Source organism: Heteronotia binoei, chromosome 1 (assembly GCF_032191835.1).
Source record: "Heteronotia binoei isolate CCM8104 ecotype False Entrance Well chromosome 1, APGP_CSIRO_Hbin_v1, whole genome shotgun sequence".
Taxonomy (NCBI): domain Eukaryota; kingdom Metazoa; phylum Chordata; class Lepidosauria; order Squamata; family Gekkonidae; genus Heteronotia; species Heteronotia binoei.
The window spans coordinates 128,806,644-128,823,988 of NC_083223.1; the positions used below are offsets into that span (position 1 = coordinate 128,806,644).

Here is a 17,345-nt window from a genome sequence, read left to right on the forward strand (position 1 = left end):
CTGCCTCCAGAGTTTCCACCAGTATACGTTGTGCTAACTAACTCTCACATACGAAACTAAAACAGTAGAGTCCTCCAACTCTTTCAGTGTAGCAAACAGGTCATTTGAGCTATTCATTTTAGGACCATTTGAATCTGACATGTATCTTAATATGCATGATTTAGATTCATTTGTACATTTCAGTTCCTAGTTACTTCCAATGTAATGGGATTTTGGCATTTTCTAACAATTTTTAAAAATTCAACAACAGGTGTATTGAATGTTGGTAGAAGGCAGAGAGAGAATCTTCATCTAAGAAATCCTCAGCAAAACTGTTAATCTATCCACACCTCTAAAATCTTTCTTCTCCTATATACTCTGCTTGCGATACTTGCATGTGTGACTGGAAGGTACCTCTGGCACTGAAATACAGAGAAAGCCAAGCCCCTCCTTCTTCCTCTTCTGGGTTATACACATTTTTTTTTCTATTAACGGATAGGATCTGAAAAAAAATTAAGGTGAAATGTAGAGAGGGCGGGGTGAGAAAAAGGGAGAAAATAACTGATCTTTATGTATGAGATAATGGATGAGCCTCGTATGACCTGTCCCCCCCCCCCCTTTCCTCCTTCCTGCGGTAAAACAACGTTGAAGAAAGAGGGCACTCGAGTACAGCCCATCTGCCTGTATCAGACTAGCAAGAGAAACGTGAACAGGAGAACTGGCGATGACCGCTTTGATGAAGGAGGGAGTGAACTGCCTCATGGTTTCGGGTGCAGGTAGGTCTTGAGCTTAATCACCCAAAGGGACTAGCCGGAGCACGGACGTTGCAGGAAAAAGATCCAGACAAAAGACGTTCATCGTAGGTTACGTTTCAGACATCTTTGACTTCCTCACTAGTTTTAGACATCTCTGTATGCATGTGTGTGCGCGCGCGCAAGGAGACTCCGTTCTTAATAGTCTCCTCAAGAATATTTCCATTCTCTCCCTTTCATCTCGTTTATCCCTCTGTCGTTGCTCCCGGATTCCTGTCCTTCTGAAAAAGAGAAAGAAAAATCGGGTGGTGGGGGAGCTAACTTGAAATCTGGCTGCAATGTAGAAACCCACCACCATCATCGCTTGCTTTTGTAGGCATTCAGAGCTATTCAGAAAGGATGGGAAGGAGAAGCCGTTACAACTGGAATCCTCTGTATGTATTTTTATATGTTCTGGGGAAATTGGGAAGAGGCAGGATGATGCTAATGAAACGTGTGTGCGTGCGTGTGCGCAAAAAAGACAAAAACTGCGGCTGCAAGAAGTTTTTACTGCAAAGAGCTTAAGTATTGCCACGGAATCTTTATTCCACAAAAAGGGAGAACTCGCTAGGAATTCGGTCACTGTGGACGCTGTCCAGGGTACTGAAAGCAGCATCGGTTCCGGCAAAAGCCGCAGAAACCCCAATCCGTGCAACAGGGCAGCCTAGATGAGTGAGGCATCCCTGATTTTCCTATCGGCAATTATCTCAAACAAGCAGCCGATCGCCTTTGAAAATCGCATTAAACTACTTAAACTCTAGCCTCTTGCCTAGTCACCTCTTCTGCCCAAAGTCTGCATGAAAAACAAGCACTACCAGAAAAGCACATCAGGACTTTGCCTGTGGTTGCCTTAGTAACTAATATGAATCTCCCACAGCTTGCATAGTTGTGTCTCTTGTGGAACTACAGCTTTTCTTTCAAAACTAAAAGATTAATCTAACTGGGAGAGGGGTGGATTTGTTGGGTTTTTTAAAAAAAATTCTGTTTTGACCTTTAAATGACATTTTCTTTCTCTGAGAATTCCCTTCCCCCTGCTTTTCATGGTGCATTCTTCAGCTCTGAGTAATTGTTTGAAACCTCCATGGCATTCTGACCCTTTACAGGATCTTTGAGATTAAAAAATATCTGATAAATGAACCTGTGGATATTCTAAAACTTGTAAAGATGTTTTAAAAGTACTGTATCACAGGTAATAGCAACTTCATCTCAGTAAATCGAGCACATCCAAGTGGATCGGTTTTGATAGATTTATCAGGTCACACAGATTTATTTGTGAATGTATATTTTGGATAGTTATCTGTATATTCTGGCAGGATGTCATGCAAAATAATAATACAATAAATACTCACTGCCTGTATATTATATAGCACTTATTTTTATGCATATGTCCACAGCAATGTAACAGTGTCTGGCCATTCTCATTTTCAGTTTCTTTGCTTTTGAGAGCAACCTGCTTTCTGGTGCAAATTTATTTGATCTTCTCTGTTATCCCAAACAGGCGAGAAGGGATGCTTAGGATGAAAACAACCTCCGCTTAGTTGTGCATTTACAGACTTGTAGCTGATCTTTGTGTTTTGTTCTTTCTTTCCATGTCAACAGGCTACAGTTCATTCCTATGATGACTTCTGTTGCCCCTTCAGGCTATATGGTTTAAGACTACACTGTAATGGGATTTTGAGGCACTAGAGAAGTGACTGGTGGCAGCCTCTTTCATAACTATAACAATGTGCAGACAGGAGGAGTCCATGAAACTGGTTGCCTGGATCTGGATGGCTTCTTGCAACAAAATGATTGGGATACTGCTCGTCTTCTTCCCTGCTATCCTTCTGGAAATGGACTTCCTCCCCAAGAATGCTGGCAGGAAGGTTTTAATCTCAGGTGCTTCTTCCCAAAGATCAGTAGCTAGAATGGAAGGTGATGTTATTATAGGAGCCCTCTTCTCTGTCCATCACCAACCGCCAGCTGAGAAAGTCCCAGAAAGGAAATGTGGTGAGATCCGAGAGCAATATGGTATCCAGAGAGTAGAGGCTATGTTTCACACTCTGGATAAAATTAATTCTGACCCAGTCCTGCTGCCCAACATTACTTTAGGAAGTGAAATCCGAGATTCCTGTTGGCACTCCTCAGTAGCCTTGGAGCAGAGCATTGAATTCATAAGAGATTCCTTGATCTCCATCCGAGATGAGAAAGATGCTCTTGGTCGCTGTTTGCCTGACACTGCATCCCACCACCACATCAGGGCCAAAAAACCCATTGCTGGTGTTATTGGCCCAGGATCTAGTTCTGTGGCCATCCAAGTACAAAATCTCCTCCAGCTCTTTGACATCCCCCAAATTGCTTATTCTGCAACAAGTATTGACCTAAGTGACAAAACTCTGTACAAATACTTCTTAAGGGTGGTCCCGTCTGACATTCTGCAAGCCAGAGCCATGCTTGACATAGTCAAACGCTACAACTGGACATATGTGTCTGCTGTACACACAGAAGGTAAGTATGGAAAGTGCAATTCCTACTTTTAATTGCTTCTGTAGGACATTTAATATGCAAAATGTTTTGCAGGATCTTAATTTAACCTTAGAAGATAAATAATATTATTTCTGTTTTGAGAAATTGAGGGTAAGAAATTGATGACCAAAGGTATTGATAAGAGAAACTATGACTGGGTGAGTCTTAAACCTACATCTTCAAAGTTCAAGCCCAGACCAGTTGAACACATTGAATATGTGTGATACCTATCACTTCTGTTCTTTTGTTTTGCTTTCAGTTATTATCATGGGCAGCTTCTACCTTTCCAAAGGTATAGAGCACTGAATTTATGCAGATTTATGTAACAGATATATATTGTCTTCTGCCCTAGGAATTCTGGGTTTCCCATTGTTAATTGTCTATAATGTCTTAAGCTGAGAAGGATTTAGAGAGGCTATATTGAAATGTTAGCTATTTTAAAAAGTGCTTTCTTGGTTGTGTTGATTCCTTCACCATGGGTGGGGGGAGCCACTGATGATCTTTGGTTAACAATCAACTTTCATCATGGAAAATAAAGTGAAACTAAATAATTTATTTCTTAAGTACTATATATTTAAGCATAATATGGTGGGATAATCAGAACAATCCATTAGCTAAGCATTTTTTCCAACCCATGTTTTTGAGAAGAGCTCTATGGTGACATTAAAATGAATATCAAAGTTTGCTTTTGAAGAAAATGGATGTGCACACACACAAGTACACACACTCACACATATATACATATGTAAATATGCACAATCTAGGATATATAGTGCTATCGCTTTCTGATTAACTCAACCTTTTGTTTCCCACTGCTATACAGAAAGAATAATTCTAATTTCAAGCAGTTGTTCATTTCTAATTAAATAGGGAACAGATGTGGAAATCTACAGGCAAAGTTAATAATGGCACAGACAAATCATTCTTGAGGAGAAAGTGCTAGTTCAGTAATGAAGTTTATAGATTTTCAATGAGGCAAGTCTTACAGTCTTGCTTTGGAAGGGGAAAAACTGTCTCTAATGTCAACTGTATTTTTGCACCAGTGAAGACCAAGGTTGCTTTTAGAAAAGATAAATAAATCCAGGAATTGATACTGGGGAATCTGTTCTTTGCAGACACTGTCAGGCCGCAGGGGCACAAAGATGAGTTGCAATTTAAAAAAAAAAAATTCATACAATGTAGTGAAGTTTAGTGTACTGTTATCTTATGAGTATACAGGAGGACTCTTTATCAGCTGATGTGCTGTGAATAATGTTACTATACAGTGACTACCTATGCCTATCTGTCTGTATATCTGTCATGTGTATATTTTTACATTCCTCCACAGAGTTTAAGTTCTTCTCCATTTTTCTTTTCAACAACCCTGTGAGGTAGGCTAGGTTAAGAGACAGTGGCTGATCCAGGGCCACTCACTGAACTTTATGACTGCATAGGGATTTAAATCTGGTCTCCCATGTGATCTCCCAATCTAACACTAACCACTGAGCCGGTGTGTTCAAATGGTTTTTAAGAATATTAGAACAGGGAATAATGACTAGTGCAGTTCATTTTTAGATACTTGGATTACAAAAAAAGTAAAGCCTGAATCAGAAAGCTGCTTGCATACAGTGATATATGTTGTAACAGGAGGTCAAGAAATAACCTGGAAATTTAATCTCTTATTTTGACATAGGTAACTCCCATTAAGCAAATTAACACATATGATTTTAGGCTAAGATGATAAAACCTTCATAATATTACAGCATAACTTTGAAAATCTTTCTCATATAAGTAAAAAAAAATTAAGTAAAAAAAATAGTCCACAATTGGAGCATGCTAACTAGAACTACTTATTACAGGGGCAAAATACTTTGCACCTGATATGGTACTTCTGGAATCCGTACATTAATTCCACTTTTCAGCATGCTGGCTACTTATTCAGTAACATCATAAATATTTCACAAATTCCATTGCTTTGTCAGGTTTGTATTTGTGTACACAAAACACACACAACTGTCAGATGGCTTAGAGATAAGTCTGTTGAACTAAATGGCCTTATTCTTGTGAATGCATATGATTGCTTCCTTAGAGAAATCCATTAAAATAGCCAGTGATATTTGTAGCACCCCAAAGAGGTTGCAATCATATGCATCCATAGGAATAAGCCCTGTTTAATTCAGACTTATTCTCTCCTCTTGCCAAATTTAAGATTATGATACGCCTTCCTTTGAAGTACATAGAGTATAAGAATTTTTTAAAGTTTTCTTTTTTTGAAAATACATTTTGTCTCTGTAGAGTTTGCAATCAAATCCTTCTGGTTATATATTATTCAAGAACTGGTAAAAGACCCATGGACATACAGGCTAAACACATCTCCATTTTGTGTAATTCACAACAGAGGTATTCTCTCTTCTCCATCTTTATTGTAATTTGGACAGGGAACAGGGGAGGTTTGTTATTTGCCATTGATAGCAGATAGGGTACAATGCAATTGTATGCTTACTTAGATAAAGTAGGATGTACAATTCTTTTGTGCTGCATTTCCATAGAAAAAGCTCAGTCCAGACTTCAGATAGCTCCATAGCAAGAGTCAATATTAGTTTGTGTTGAATTTCGGCAATGTCCCCACATAGGAAAAGCATTTTATTACACATACCATTGAAAATAGCTCTTGCTTAATTGGTCTGTATTGTGAATGCAAAATCTATGTTTATAGGTTTTCCAGGTTCTTCTTTTCCACATTCTTTGTTGCGGTCACACTAATCAGACTTCACATTAATAGTGTGAGAGGAGGCTCAGTGGCGATTGAAGTCTTGTGTATGAAAACATGCTATGATTAGTCATTTTGAGAAAAACAGTGAAGTTCCAAGCCAAATATATTTCGACTCACTGAGGAGACTGGCAGTTAAAATGCTTTTGATTTGCTTGTTTTGGTATTACATTACCACAAAAAGATGATACAAGAAGATCTTTCTGTTATATCCTAATGATCATTAGGATCCTTCCAGATGAGAAAAATATCACCAAGTAATATTTTTAGCGGTCTTAATTGAGCAAAAAAGATGTTGTTCTTGAGTTGGCTCACAGCCTGATATGAGACTCTCACTTTGAACTCACCTTCTTATTCTACTATAATTTAGGTGATAATCAGGTGCTGCTGCACTGCTCAGCTCTGGAACACCTTCATGGATGCTCCAGATGTTCTTTGGTGCCCTGGTTCCTTTCCCCAGTGGTTACCTGCATTAATCTACTCCCAACTAAGGACTGATTAAGAAGTAATGTTTGTCCTCTATGGAGGAATGCACCTTCTAGTATATAGATTATTAAAATTTAGGTTAAGATAAAACATTTATATGGATATTACAGGAACAATCTGAGTAGCTTACATACAAATTATGTAGAAATTGCTTTCCAACTCATGTTTTGTTTTGTTCAGTATTCCTTCATTGCTGTGGAGGAAAAACAATGGGCTCATGGAAGAAGTTGGCAGAGTATGTCTTCCTGGCAACTTCCTGTCTGCCCTCAAAATAATTTAATTCATCTGAGTGCACAACAGTCCTTTAGATAGCAAATGTGATCCAACATTGACTTTGTTAATTTGTCATAGCCTCATTTGCTGTCCTTTTATCCATTGTGTATGGGATGGAAAGTCCCTGCCTATCCTTAGGATATAACATTTTTTGTCCTTAAACTAAATACATTGAAAATGTCAAGTCTGCACAGAAACAGACAAATGATGCTATGTGGTTAAGAGAAATCACAGAGATGTCTTTTTTGCCACATTACCAAGTGGCTTTGTCCTGCAGCTGCACATCAGGGAGTGCATTAGTTCTGAAGGATGCAACAGTCAATTCACCAACTGAGAGGATCCATCTAGGCAAATGCCTGTCACCAGGCATTTTATGTGCAGTTGCTCCTGTATTTCAAAGAAAACATTTCAGAGATTATTCTGATGTGTGCATGCTTTCAACTTTAAGGCTGTATTCAAGAAAACAAGCCTGCATTTTGTTCTTTAAAAAAACAACAGTTAGTATATGGAGAGGCAATTGTCCTTAGTTTTACTCAATCACTTTCTGGAATTTCAAAGTGCAGTCCAAGCATAGTTACATTCTTATAAGTCCATTGAAGTCAATGAGCTCAGAAGTATGTAACTTTGCTCAAGACTGCATTGTCAGTTGTCTAGCTCACTCCACTGATGAAATATTTTGATGGATCTACTATTGGAAGCCGCCCTGAGCCACTTGTGGGAAGGGCGGGATATAAATCTTAAATAAATAAATAAATAAATAAATTTTAAAGTATTCAAACAATGGCAGTGAATGACATAGCACTTTCTCTGTGGTATCCACCCCACATTATTCACCACTTTTCCAATGGTTATTGCAATCATCCTTTTTTTGAAATGTATGGGGGCATATGGCCTATCTCTAGCTGTTGGCGTTAAGTCACAAAGAAGAAAATTTCACTCTAGGATTTCTGAGACTCATAGCGTTAAGGAGTCTCAAGAAGATGAGATAGGTTTTTAGTATTCTTAGATCCCCTCTAATTTAAGATGGTTCCTATTCCTCTTGCATCTCATAAGTCATCATACGTTTGATCATTGTTGCTTCTACTGTCCATGATTTTTATTCTAGTTGTAGAAATCAATGTGTATGCATGGCATATAAGGCATTACTAGTGGCCCTGTGTTCAAATATTTGGTTTTAGGTTGGCTCACATGAATATGGAAAAAGCAAATCGTGTTTCATATTATCACAAAGAGTATATACCCCATTAGGGTTAAAATATCTATACCCACAAAACATATATTTGCGTGTGTGGACTAAGCACAAAGGAAATAAATCATTCACATCAGTATGCATAGGCCACTGTGTATGTGACAGATTGTGGAATCATTACAGGCAGCAATTCAGCTGTGCCAGATATATGTATATGCAAATTTAGTGCAAGAAAATAATATTATTCTGTAATTTTATAACATTTCATTGTTTACGCTAGTATCTCCTTTCTTCCAGTTTTTCTTGCTGGAACAATGCATTTAGCTTCTCAAGGAATCTAAGTCTCAGAACCATTTCCAGTGCAATGCCTGCATCATTTTAAATTAAATGTTGACACTGCAGGATCTTCTTGATCAGGCTACATAGATGTGATTTGGAAGGAAATAATATGCATAAATTAATGCATTTGGAAGAATATGGAATCCAGCTAAATGTATGCATGATCTCATTTCCAAGAGAAATATATCCATCTGACACCACCATATGAGCCTGACTTTTCTGGATGTTGAGAAATATGGAGTTTTAAAAATAATATTACTCTGCTTTGTACAAGGGAACATAAACTATCTTTAAAGCAGAATACCTCAACGTGATCTGCCATGCTGAAGACAGACCAGCAGTTATGTATGTGACCAAAAGGGGCTTAACATCAGCCTATTCCAGACAGACTATGAAAAAGGGATGCCAGCTCTGGGTTAGAAAATTCCTGGAGATTTGGGGATGGAGCCAGGAGAGAGTGAAGTCTGGGGAAGGGGAGAGACTTCAATGGGATATGATACCATAGAATCCATGCTCCAAAGCCGTCATTCCCCCCCCCCCACCCCGAGAGACTGATATCTGTAGTCTGGAGGCTAGTTATAATTCCAGGAGATTTCCAAGTGACATATGGATTTTGGCAACCTCACTATGAAAACAGCTGGTTTTATTGAGCTCCTGGTAGGATGCCATGCACAGCTAGAAGCTGCATTTGGTTGAGCAGGTTAAAGTTATGCAGGCTTGCCCTTAATCTTTACATCAAATAAAAGGGACTATGCTTGTGTTTAATTTAAAAGAATGGAACTGTTCTTGACTGGTATTGAGTCAGTTTGGTGTAGTGGTTAAATGGGTGGACTCTTATCTGGGAGAACCAGTTTGATTCCCCACTCCTCCACTTGCAGCTGCTGGAATGGCCTTGGGTTAGTCAGAGCTCTGGCAGAGGTTGTCCTTGAAAGGACAGCTGCTGTGAGAGCCCTCTCAGCTCCACTCACCTCACAGGGTGTCTGTTGTGGGGGGAGAAGATATAGGAGATTGTAAGTCGCTCTGAGTCTCTGATTCAGAGAGAAGGGTGGGGTATAAATCTGCAGTCTTCTTCTTTTGCAACAGGAACATTTGAGCCATATGATGAACAGAAAAATGCTGTCCTCAGTTTATACCCACTGTATGAGAATATGTCTGCTCCTAAGCAACAAAGGTAACATCACTATTGGACCTAACACTTAACCCTTATGCATCAACATGAACAAGGGCTCAAAGTGAATGGGTATGTGTGTGGGGAGGAAGAAGCAGAATTTGTGAGGAATCCTAGGTTTGATTAAGCTCATTCCTCATGTCAACAGTGTGCCTAAAAAAGTGACATTGTGAAAAGCTTAAAATTCTAATATGAATTCTAACTAACATAAGCATTTATCTGAAGCAGTCACTAAATAAATTACCAACTCTGTTGTATGATGAGTAAATTTTCAATGGTTGCACGGAGATAGCAACCATTCATAAATTTCAGTAAGTCACATTGTGCTCAGCACTTCTCAAATGCGGCAACAATACTACAAGCCGATGCAAGTTATACAGAAGTTGACAGAATGGCTACAGCTGGATGCAGACAGCACAAAAACTCTTAAAGAGACCTATGTTGAGTATAAAAAAATGCTTGTACATGAAATCATTATTAAAACAATTTAATCTGCCAAAAACAGGAAAGTTCAAATGATTGATTTAATCCATGTGGTTCCAGTGTTTTAAGATGAAAAATCCAGAAATCAAGTTTCTCCAAAACCAGGAACCACCTTTGGCTGATGTCCCTTGGCACTAAAATGATTGACCAAGGGTGCATCTGGACTATTCTGTCTTATTATGGACTTACGTTCCACACTTCTGGTCCTGATAGGATGCATAGATGACCCTACATAAAGGAGTTGGCAGGAACACTATGAGATAAATGACCTTAGAGCTGGCACAGTTGGTATAAGAGATGTTTTCTCAAAATCAGGCAAGATCGATTTTTTGGTAAGCCAAGACTGTGGGCATCCAGAACACATAACACAGCGATGGTATCCAGTTGTGGACATAATTGTCCCAAGTGGTGCTAAAATTTTTGCTTTAGTAAGAATATTCTGTATGTTCCTAGACTTTCTAAAACCCATGTACAGTAATTCTTTACAGCTAAGTATGTCCTGTATTATATGCCAATTCCTAACAATAAATTTTTAATGGGGTCTGATAAAAGAGAAAAGTTGAAGGCACAAGTGACTCTAGGATTCTTATCTTGCACCCTGCTGGTAAACAATTCCTCATGAACTCTAGCTTGTGCTCAGGATTTTGCAAATTGAACAAGATGTGAGAGATATCCTCTCTGGTAAAACTGAATTTCCAGTCTTTGAGATTCTATGGCAGAATCACCTTCAAATGTGGAATCACTTTTCAGGTGCAAAAATTGGCCATAAGGGAAGTTATGCCTAAATGTCTCAGATGATAGGAGGAGAACTGGAGATATGAAATTTTTGTCTGTGGCCCTATAGTGAGGTCTAACGGCCAGTCTATTATCTTGAGTTTTAAAAAAGTCATGTCAAGGAACAAAATGGAGGTATCACTACTTTGGTAGGTGAAGTTAATGGGTGGATGTATTCCACTGAACCAATTAGCAAATGCATCTAGTTGTTCTGCACCCTTCAGGAATCTAAACTCCCTTGCTTTAGCAGAGATTGCAAGACAAAGTGTCCCACACAGGTAAGTTAGAAAGAAGGGGGGCATTCATCAAAATGGCACTCCCAAGCATCTGCTATCCTTCACTCTGCAGAGCACTTAAATATCTGTGGGTGCAAACTATTTTCTCTTCTCTACTGATATATGAACAAAACGTTATTCTTCTTCAGAACCTTCATTGCATGATAGAGCTTGATCTCATGTACAGGGGATTACAAATTCTTCCTTGGCCACAAATCTCCAAGTGCTGGTAAACTTCCACCAAACATCAGTGAAGGCAAAAGAGAATATTTGTTAGTAGACAACAAAACCAGTTATCTTCCTATTGGTGTTTCCCACATAGTGCTCAGTGTAAAATTCAACTTATACTAACAGAGTCAGGAAACATAAAGCAGAACAGTGACTGGAGATTGGGCCATACCTGGATGATCATTGTCCCCAAATGTTGATACAGTGGGGAATATTGTTGGAGACAAGGAATCTTAGCTGGGGAAAAGCCCGTATATGATATCACCAGTTCTTAATTGCCCAGTCATAAAGCACAACCCTTTCCCCATCATATGATTCATGACTTTCTGGTATATCTGCAGGCAGTCTTGTAGCCTTACCACCCCTTCATGTTCCCTGCAGGCTGGCAAAAAGACCTACAGTGGGCGGTGGCAGCAGCAACAACAAATGAACCACTGGGAAGCCAGCTGTGAAATTGCCTCCTCTATACTCTCTAGTATTATGTGCTTTTCCACAATTCATGACAGACAGTAATGTAAGATGTACAGCAATAGCCATCATGGGACTACAGTGATGGGGGAAAGCTGCACCTTTATCCTGTTGTCTGTCATGCAGATGTCACCAGCTCACGGTCATTTCATGGCAGAAAGATGGGAATTTCCATTTCTATGTGTTGCTTGGAAACCTCACTCTGCCATGATATTGCTTAATAAACACCATGAGTCTTACAGCTGTCTCTGCTCTTGGGATGCTGACCAGATAGAGAACTTCTACCCTGTCAGTCAAATCTGTTGTCTTCATAAGAGGGCACATGCTGGCAGTGGAGGCAGTAATAACATCCCATCAGGGCTGGTATCTTGAACCTTGGCCTGGGTCTTGCCATTTAGAGCAGAAGCAGAAGTAAGGGACACAGCCCTTATATCTGTGTGTTCCTCTGACTTGTGACATGACTATTGCTTGCCAGACACTTTTGGGCAAAGTGCAGTGGGCTTAGGTGCAATGATAACAATTTAAACAACCAGCAGGCATTTTGAATTAACCAAATGAATGTGTGTGCAGGGGTGAGCAGGTGATTCAATAAGATGATGGACCAGAGCAAACTGAAAGGTGTCCTAGGCTACGAATAGGTTATACAGTTACTTGAGAGGCCATTTGTTGTTGTGCGACTTTGCTGTATCAGTGCACTGCCGTAGGAGGTATATATAGCTATCCCTAGCACTTTTGCCTGCAAGGCCATAGAAGACATGACAGAATGTAAGAAATCTTTGCTATATTCAGATGGCAGTCTCCCTTCAACTAACCTAACTTGGCCTGCACACTGACAGTCATTTTATTTATTTACTTATTTATACCCTGCTATGGCAATCATCTTCAAATATCCTGCCTCACCTCCAGGTCTATGAACCAATCCTTGTGATTTGGCTTCATGCAAGCCAAGTGTTTATGATCCAGTCAGAGTCCCTGGAATTTCACTGGATGGGAAGGGATGAGCCAACCTCAGTTTAAGAAGGGGAAAGACAGAGGGTTTTGGTGGCTCTGGATAAGAGCATTAGTTTACCAGATTTTTATTTGGCTTTTTGTTTTGGTTTGTGGTTAGTTTAGGGAAGAAAGCTTCTTTTTAGTGTGACAAGCAAACAACCATCCTGTTAAGGGCCTGTCATTCCTAATGTGTTCCGGTTCTGTGGAAAGGAGCTTTGTGGGTAGAGCTGCAGCCTTAAACCTGCTGGGATAACCTGTCTGGAGAAAGGTGAATCTAATCTCCCTTCAGGGTTTATTTACTTTATTTGAGGATCACTACAAAGTAGTTATTCTCATTGGGTAAAAGTTTGTAACCTTTGGGGGTGAAGTTGAGAGACAGTTTTACTTCATATGTTAGAACCACCCTCACAAAGCATTTACCCTATTAAATACTTTATTTTCTATTTAATAAACCTTTGTTGTTCATCTCCATCTGTGTCTTATCTGTTTAGTCAAATATCTAGGAAAAAGTTATTTCTGTTTACCTCACAAATATTTACAGCCTTGGTCTAGCAGGTTTCCAAATAGGAGACCTTTAAGGAGTACATAGCTTACATGCTACCAATCCTTTAATCAAAGCTTCTGTCATCTTTTTTATTTGATTGTGAGCTGCTGAAGTTTAAAGAAACGGCCAGAAGGCAGTTGCCTCAGAGCCTTTCCCCTCTTTACCCCATAGCCTCCACACCTGTTTTTTTCTACAAAGGGACCCAAAGCAAGTTAATACCAATATAAAAAGATATGAATTAATAAGCTAATGCACAAAATAATGAACTGTATCTTTGGCCAGTCCTGGATTCACTGAATTACTCATCCAAAGTCACAGGCTACAAGCCATGGGTAGCTCTGGCCCTGTCCAAGCTTTATACCTGAAACTGAAAAGGAAATAAAAGTTCAGCAACAAGATTAAACAGCTGACAAAGATGTTCTTCCCTGTCTTCCCATCCCTGCTTGTATCACATGAGCCAACAAAGTTAGTTTCTAACAGGAATTCTATCAATGTGGGGAGGGACGGTGGCTCAGTGGTAGAGCATCTGCTTGGTAAGCAGAAGGTCCCAGGTTCAATCCCCGGCATCTCCAACTAAAAAGGGTCCAGGCAAATAGGTGTGAAAAAGCTCAGCTTGAGACCCTGGAGAGCTGCTGCCAGTCTGAGTAGACAATACTGACTTTGATTGACTCAGAGTCTGATTCAGTAGAAGGCAGCTTTATATGTTCAATGAACCATGGCAAGGAAGGAAGAGGGGAAAGAAGGCATTTGCCCCACAAGAAGTTAGGTTCATGCATGCTTTCACTGTAGTTCAGTATCCCATATGAATGCAACCTTTGCATACATCCCTTGTTCCCCTTGGCTCCACATGGGGACCTTTTAATTTCTGGTATGTAAGGCTGTTCTCCCTGGGTGCCGTATATGTGACAGCAGAGTAGGGTTATGACATTGTCCACTGTATGTTCTTTGCAACTCTGTGAAAATTGCTATACAGCTATGTTTTGTTTGTGTCAAGATTTCCCTGTGTTAGGGCACTACTTACATGTCCTAAAGTTGGTTCCTGCTTTTGCTTTTACATGTGGCCTTCTTCCTTGCAAAACACATACTCTGTTTATGCTGGAACAAAGCAATATAGCACACAAATACCGTTTTCGCACACAGCTTACCTCGCAGTCACAACCCTGTTCCCTCCACAGCATCCAGTCGAATTTCCCACCATCTGCGCCAGAGTTACAGGAAGTGCCGCGGCTTTTGTGTAGCAAATGTAAACTGCTAAAACCCAGTTTATGTTTGCTACACAGAAGCTGCAGCACTTTCTGTAACTCCGGCATAGATGGTGGGAAATCTGACCGGATGCTGAGGAGGGAATGGGATTGTGACTGCGAGGTAACCTGCGTGCGAAAATGGTAAAAGTTTTGTTCTGATTGGCATCTGAAGAGGCATGCATGCCCATGAAAGCTTATACCCAGAATAAAACTTTGTTGATCTTCAAGATGCCACTGGACTCAAACTTTTTTCAGATGGGTGTCTGTGCCAGAACACTATTCTCTCATCATGTTGTTAAAGCTTGCTCCCTTTCCATGGGCAGATCATTACCTGATAAAGTTTAGAGTTACTGCTTCCTCCTTCTTGTACAGGGGTGCTAGACCCATTAAGATTGTCTGCCAAAGCCACCTGATAGATCCTATTGGTGCTTGGGGATTTCCCCACCTCGACTACTGAAGGTTTTATTTAGGACTGCATTTGATGAAAGCAGTCCTAAACAATGATTTTAAATGTTGGCTTTATGTTTTTTTTTAAATGTAAAATATTTAATGTATTTTGTTAATACTGTAAGCCACCTTAAGCTCCATAACAAAGAAAAGCGGCTAATAAATATTTTAAACAAACAAATAAATAAACAGCAAGACATGTATTCTTCATACATGTCTTCTACCCACTCTGCTGTAAAGCTATAATTTGAATGGCACACCTTTCTACATTTTCCTGGCTATGGGATTCAGCCAAGTGATCCCTGACATCACTTGCTGACGTAGCTACAGACATCACTTGCTGACGTATTGCCCAGTGTGCCATATTAGTCAGAACTGGGGAAGGTATTCTTTGTTCTTTCTAATTGCTCGGTTTATAATTATGTATGTCAGGGGTGGCCAACGGTAGCTCTCCAGATTTTTTTTGCCTACAACTCCCATCAGCCCCAGCCATTGGCTGGCTGGGGCTGATGGGAGTTGTAGACAAAAACATCTGGAGAGCTACTGTTGGCCACCCCTGATGTATGTGATGGGGAAAGGACCTTCTGGGTAACAAGATCTCCTCATGACAGTGGTACCACTAACTTGTATGGTCATGAGTGGCTTCTGTGTTTTTGTGTGGAAGGCCTGTTTGCTAGCAAACTGTGTAAGTGGCAGACTTTCCAGATGGTTAGAAAGGCTCTGGGTGTGGCTATGCTGGCACATGTTTCTGCAGGTAATCATGTTTATGACTTTAGCTGACATGGGATTACATCTGTGATACTAACTTTAGTCCTATGCACTGTCAGATATCTTATCTGGAAGGCAGCATTGGCCTATACTATGGCTATTTCTCATCTTATATTTCTGGATGTGCTCTAGATATTGTACAGGAGCAAAACCCTTGCTATTTAAAAAGCAGGTTGACGTGGAGCAAGGATGCATTCTATCCTCTGCATTTATTTAGCCACGTTTTTTCTTTCCTACATTTAGCTAATCTAGCTACACTGATACATGCTTTTGCAATGTCATAGTTGGATTACTGTAATACACTATAATGAAGACATTTAACAGATGCAAGGACCAATAGGAATAGGTTACCATTTGTTTGGGTTTAATTCCCATCTGCTAAATATCTTCATTATGCTGTATGCTAATTTGCTGCTCACTCTACCTATATGTATGGACTGGTAACTTCCATTTCATTGTATCTCAGGAAGTGTGCATGCACACAAATGCTTATACCTTGAATAAAACTGTGTTGGTTTTAAAGGTGCCACTGGACTCAAAGTTTGTTCTGCTGCTTCAGACCAACATGGCTACCCACCTGTTTCTGTAATATATTATATTATATTATATTATTTATTTATTTTATTTATTTAGAATTTATATCTCGCCCTTCCCACGAATGGCTCAGGGCGGCTTCCAACAATAGATCCCACATAACAATAAGCAATATTTAAACATGTGAGGGAATAGACAATTAAAACAGATAAAACAGATAAAACTCTAAAAATTAATAAATATTCAAGTATATATAAAGGAAATCTGGCAAGTTGCGTTAGGTTCTCAAGCTAGGTATGGGCTAGCCGGAAGAGGGTCGTCTTGCAGGCCCTGCGGAACTGAACTAGGTCCCGCAGGGCCCTCACCTCCTCCGGCAGCTGATTCCACCATGTAGGGGCCATAACAGAGAAAGCCCTTTCTCTGGTGGATTTCAAGCGGGCTTCCTTCAGCCCAGGGACAGTAAGGAGATTTTGTGTTCCCGACCTCAGTACTCTCTGGGGAACATGCGGGGAAAGACGGTCCTTCAGGTAGACAGGTCCCAAGCCATATAGGGCTTTAAAGGTGATAACCAGCACCTTGTACCGGACTCGGTATATCACTGGAAGCCAGTGCAGGGTCCGAAGACCCGGCTGAATGTGTCCCCACTTTGGGAGACCCAATAACAGCCGGGCCGCGGCGTTCTGCACCAGCTGCAATTTCCGAGTTCGGGACAGGGGCAGCCCCATGTAGAGGGCATTGCAGTAGTCTAACCTCGAGGTGACTGTAGCATGGATCACTGTTGCTAGGTCGTCGCGCTCCAGGAAGGGGGCCAACTGCCTTGCCCGCCTAAGATGAAAAAACGCGGACTTGGCAGCGGCTGCTATCTGAGCCTCCATCTTTAAGGAAGGCTCCAATAGCACCCCCAAGCTCCTGACCCTGTCCGCCGCTATCAGCGGTGCACCGTCAAAGGCTGGCAGGGGGATTCCCCCTCCCAGGTTGCGGCGACCTAGCAACAGCATTACATGCTGTGGCTGAGTGGGCTCAGACTGAGCGGGCTGAAGCTTAATCCTGCGAAGACAGAGGTCCTTTGCTAGGTCGTCGCGCTCCAGGAAGGGGGCCAACTGCCTTGCCC

At 40.5% G+C, this 17,345-nt stretch overlaps 1 protein-coding gene across 4 annotated transcripts in view; it reads left to right on the forward strand.

The window, feature by feature from the left end:
• The first annotated feature begins 577 nt into the window (after positions 1–577).
• Positions 578–17,345, forward strand: part of GRM1 (glutamate metabotropic receptor 1) — a 338,953-nt gene continuing 322,185 nt past the window's right edge. For 2 of the 4 annotated variants that reach the window (XM_060240615.1, XM_060240631.1), the window contains exons 1-2: positions 579–755; positions 2,370–3,257. In XM_060240615.1, the coding sequence (XP_060096598.1) occupies positions 2,495–3,257 (763 nt within the window). In that variant the 5' untranslated portion in view covers positions 579–755; positions 2,370–2,494. Of the gene's footprint in view, positions 756–1,041; positions 1,166–2,369; positions 3,258–17,345 lie in introns of those variants that run through there. The other 2 variants (XM_060240640.1, XM_060240623.1) reach the window with 2 other exon arrangements.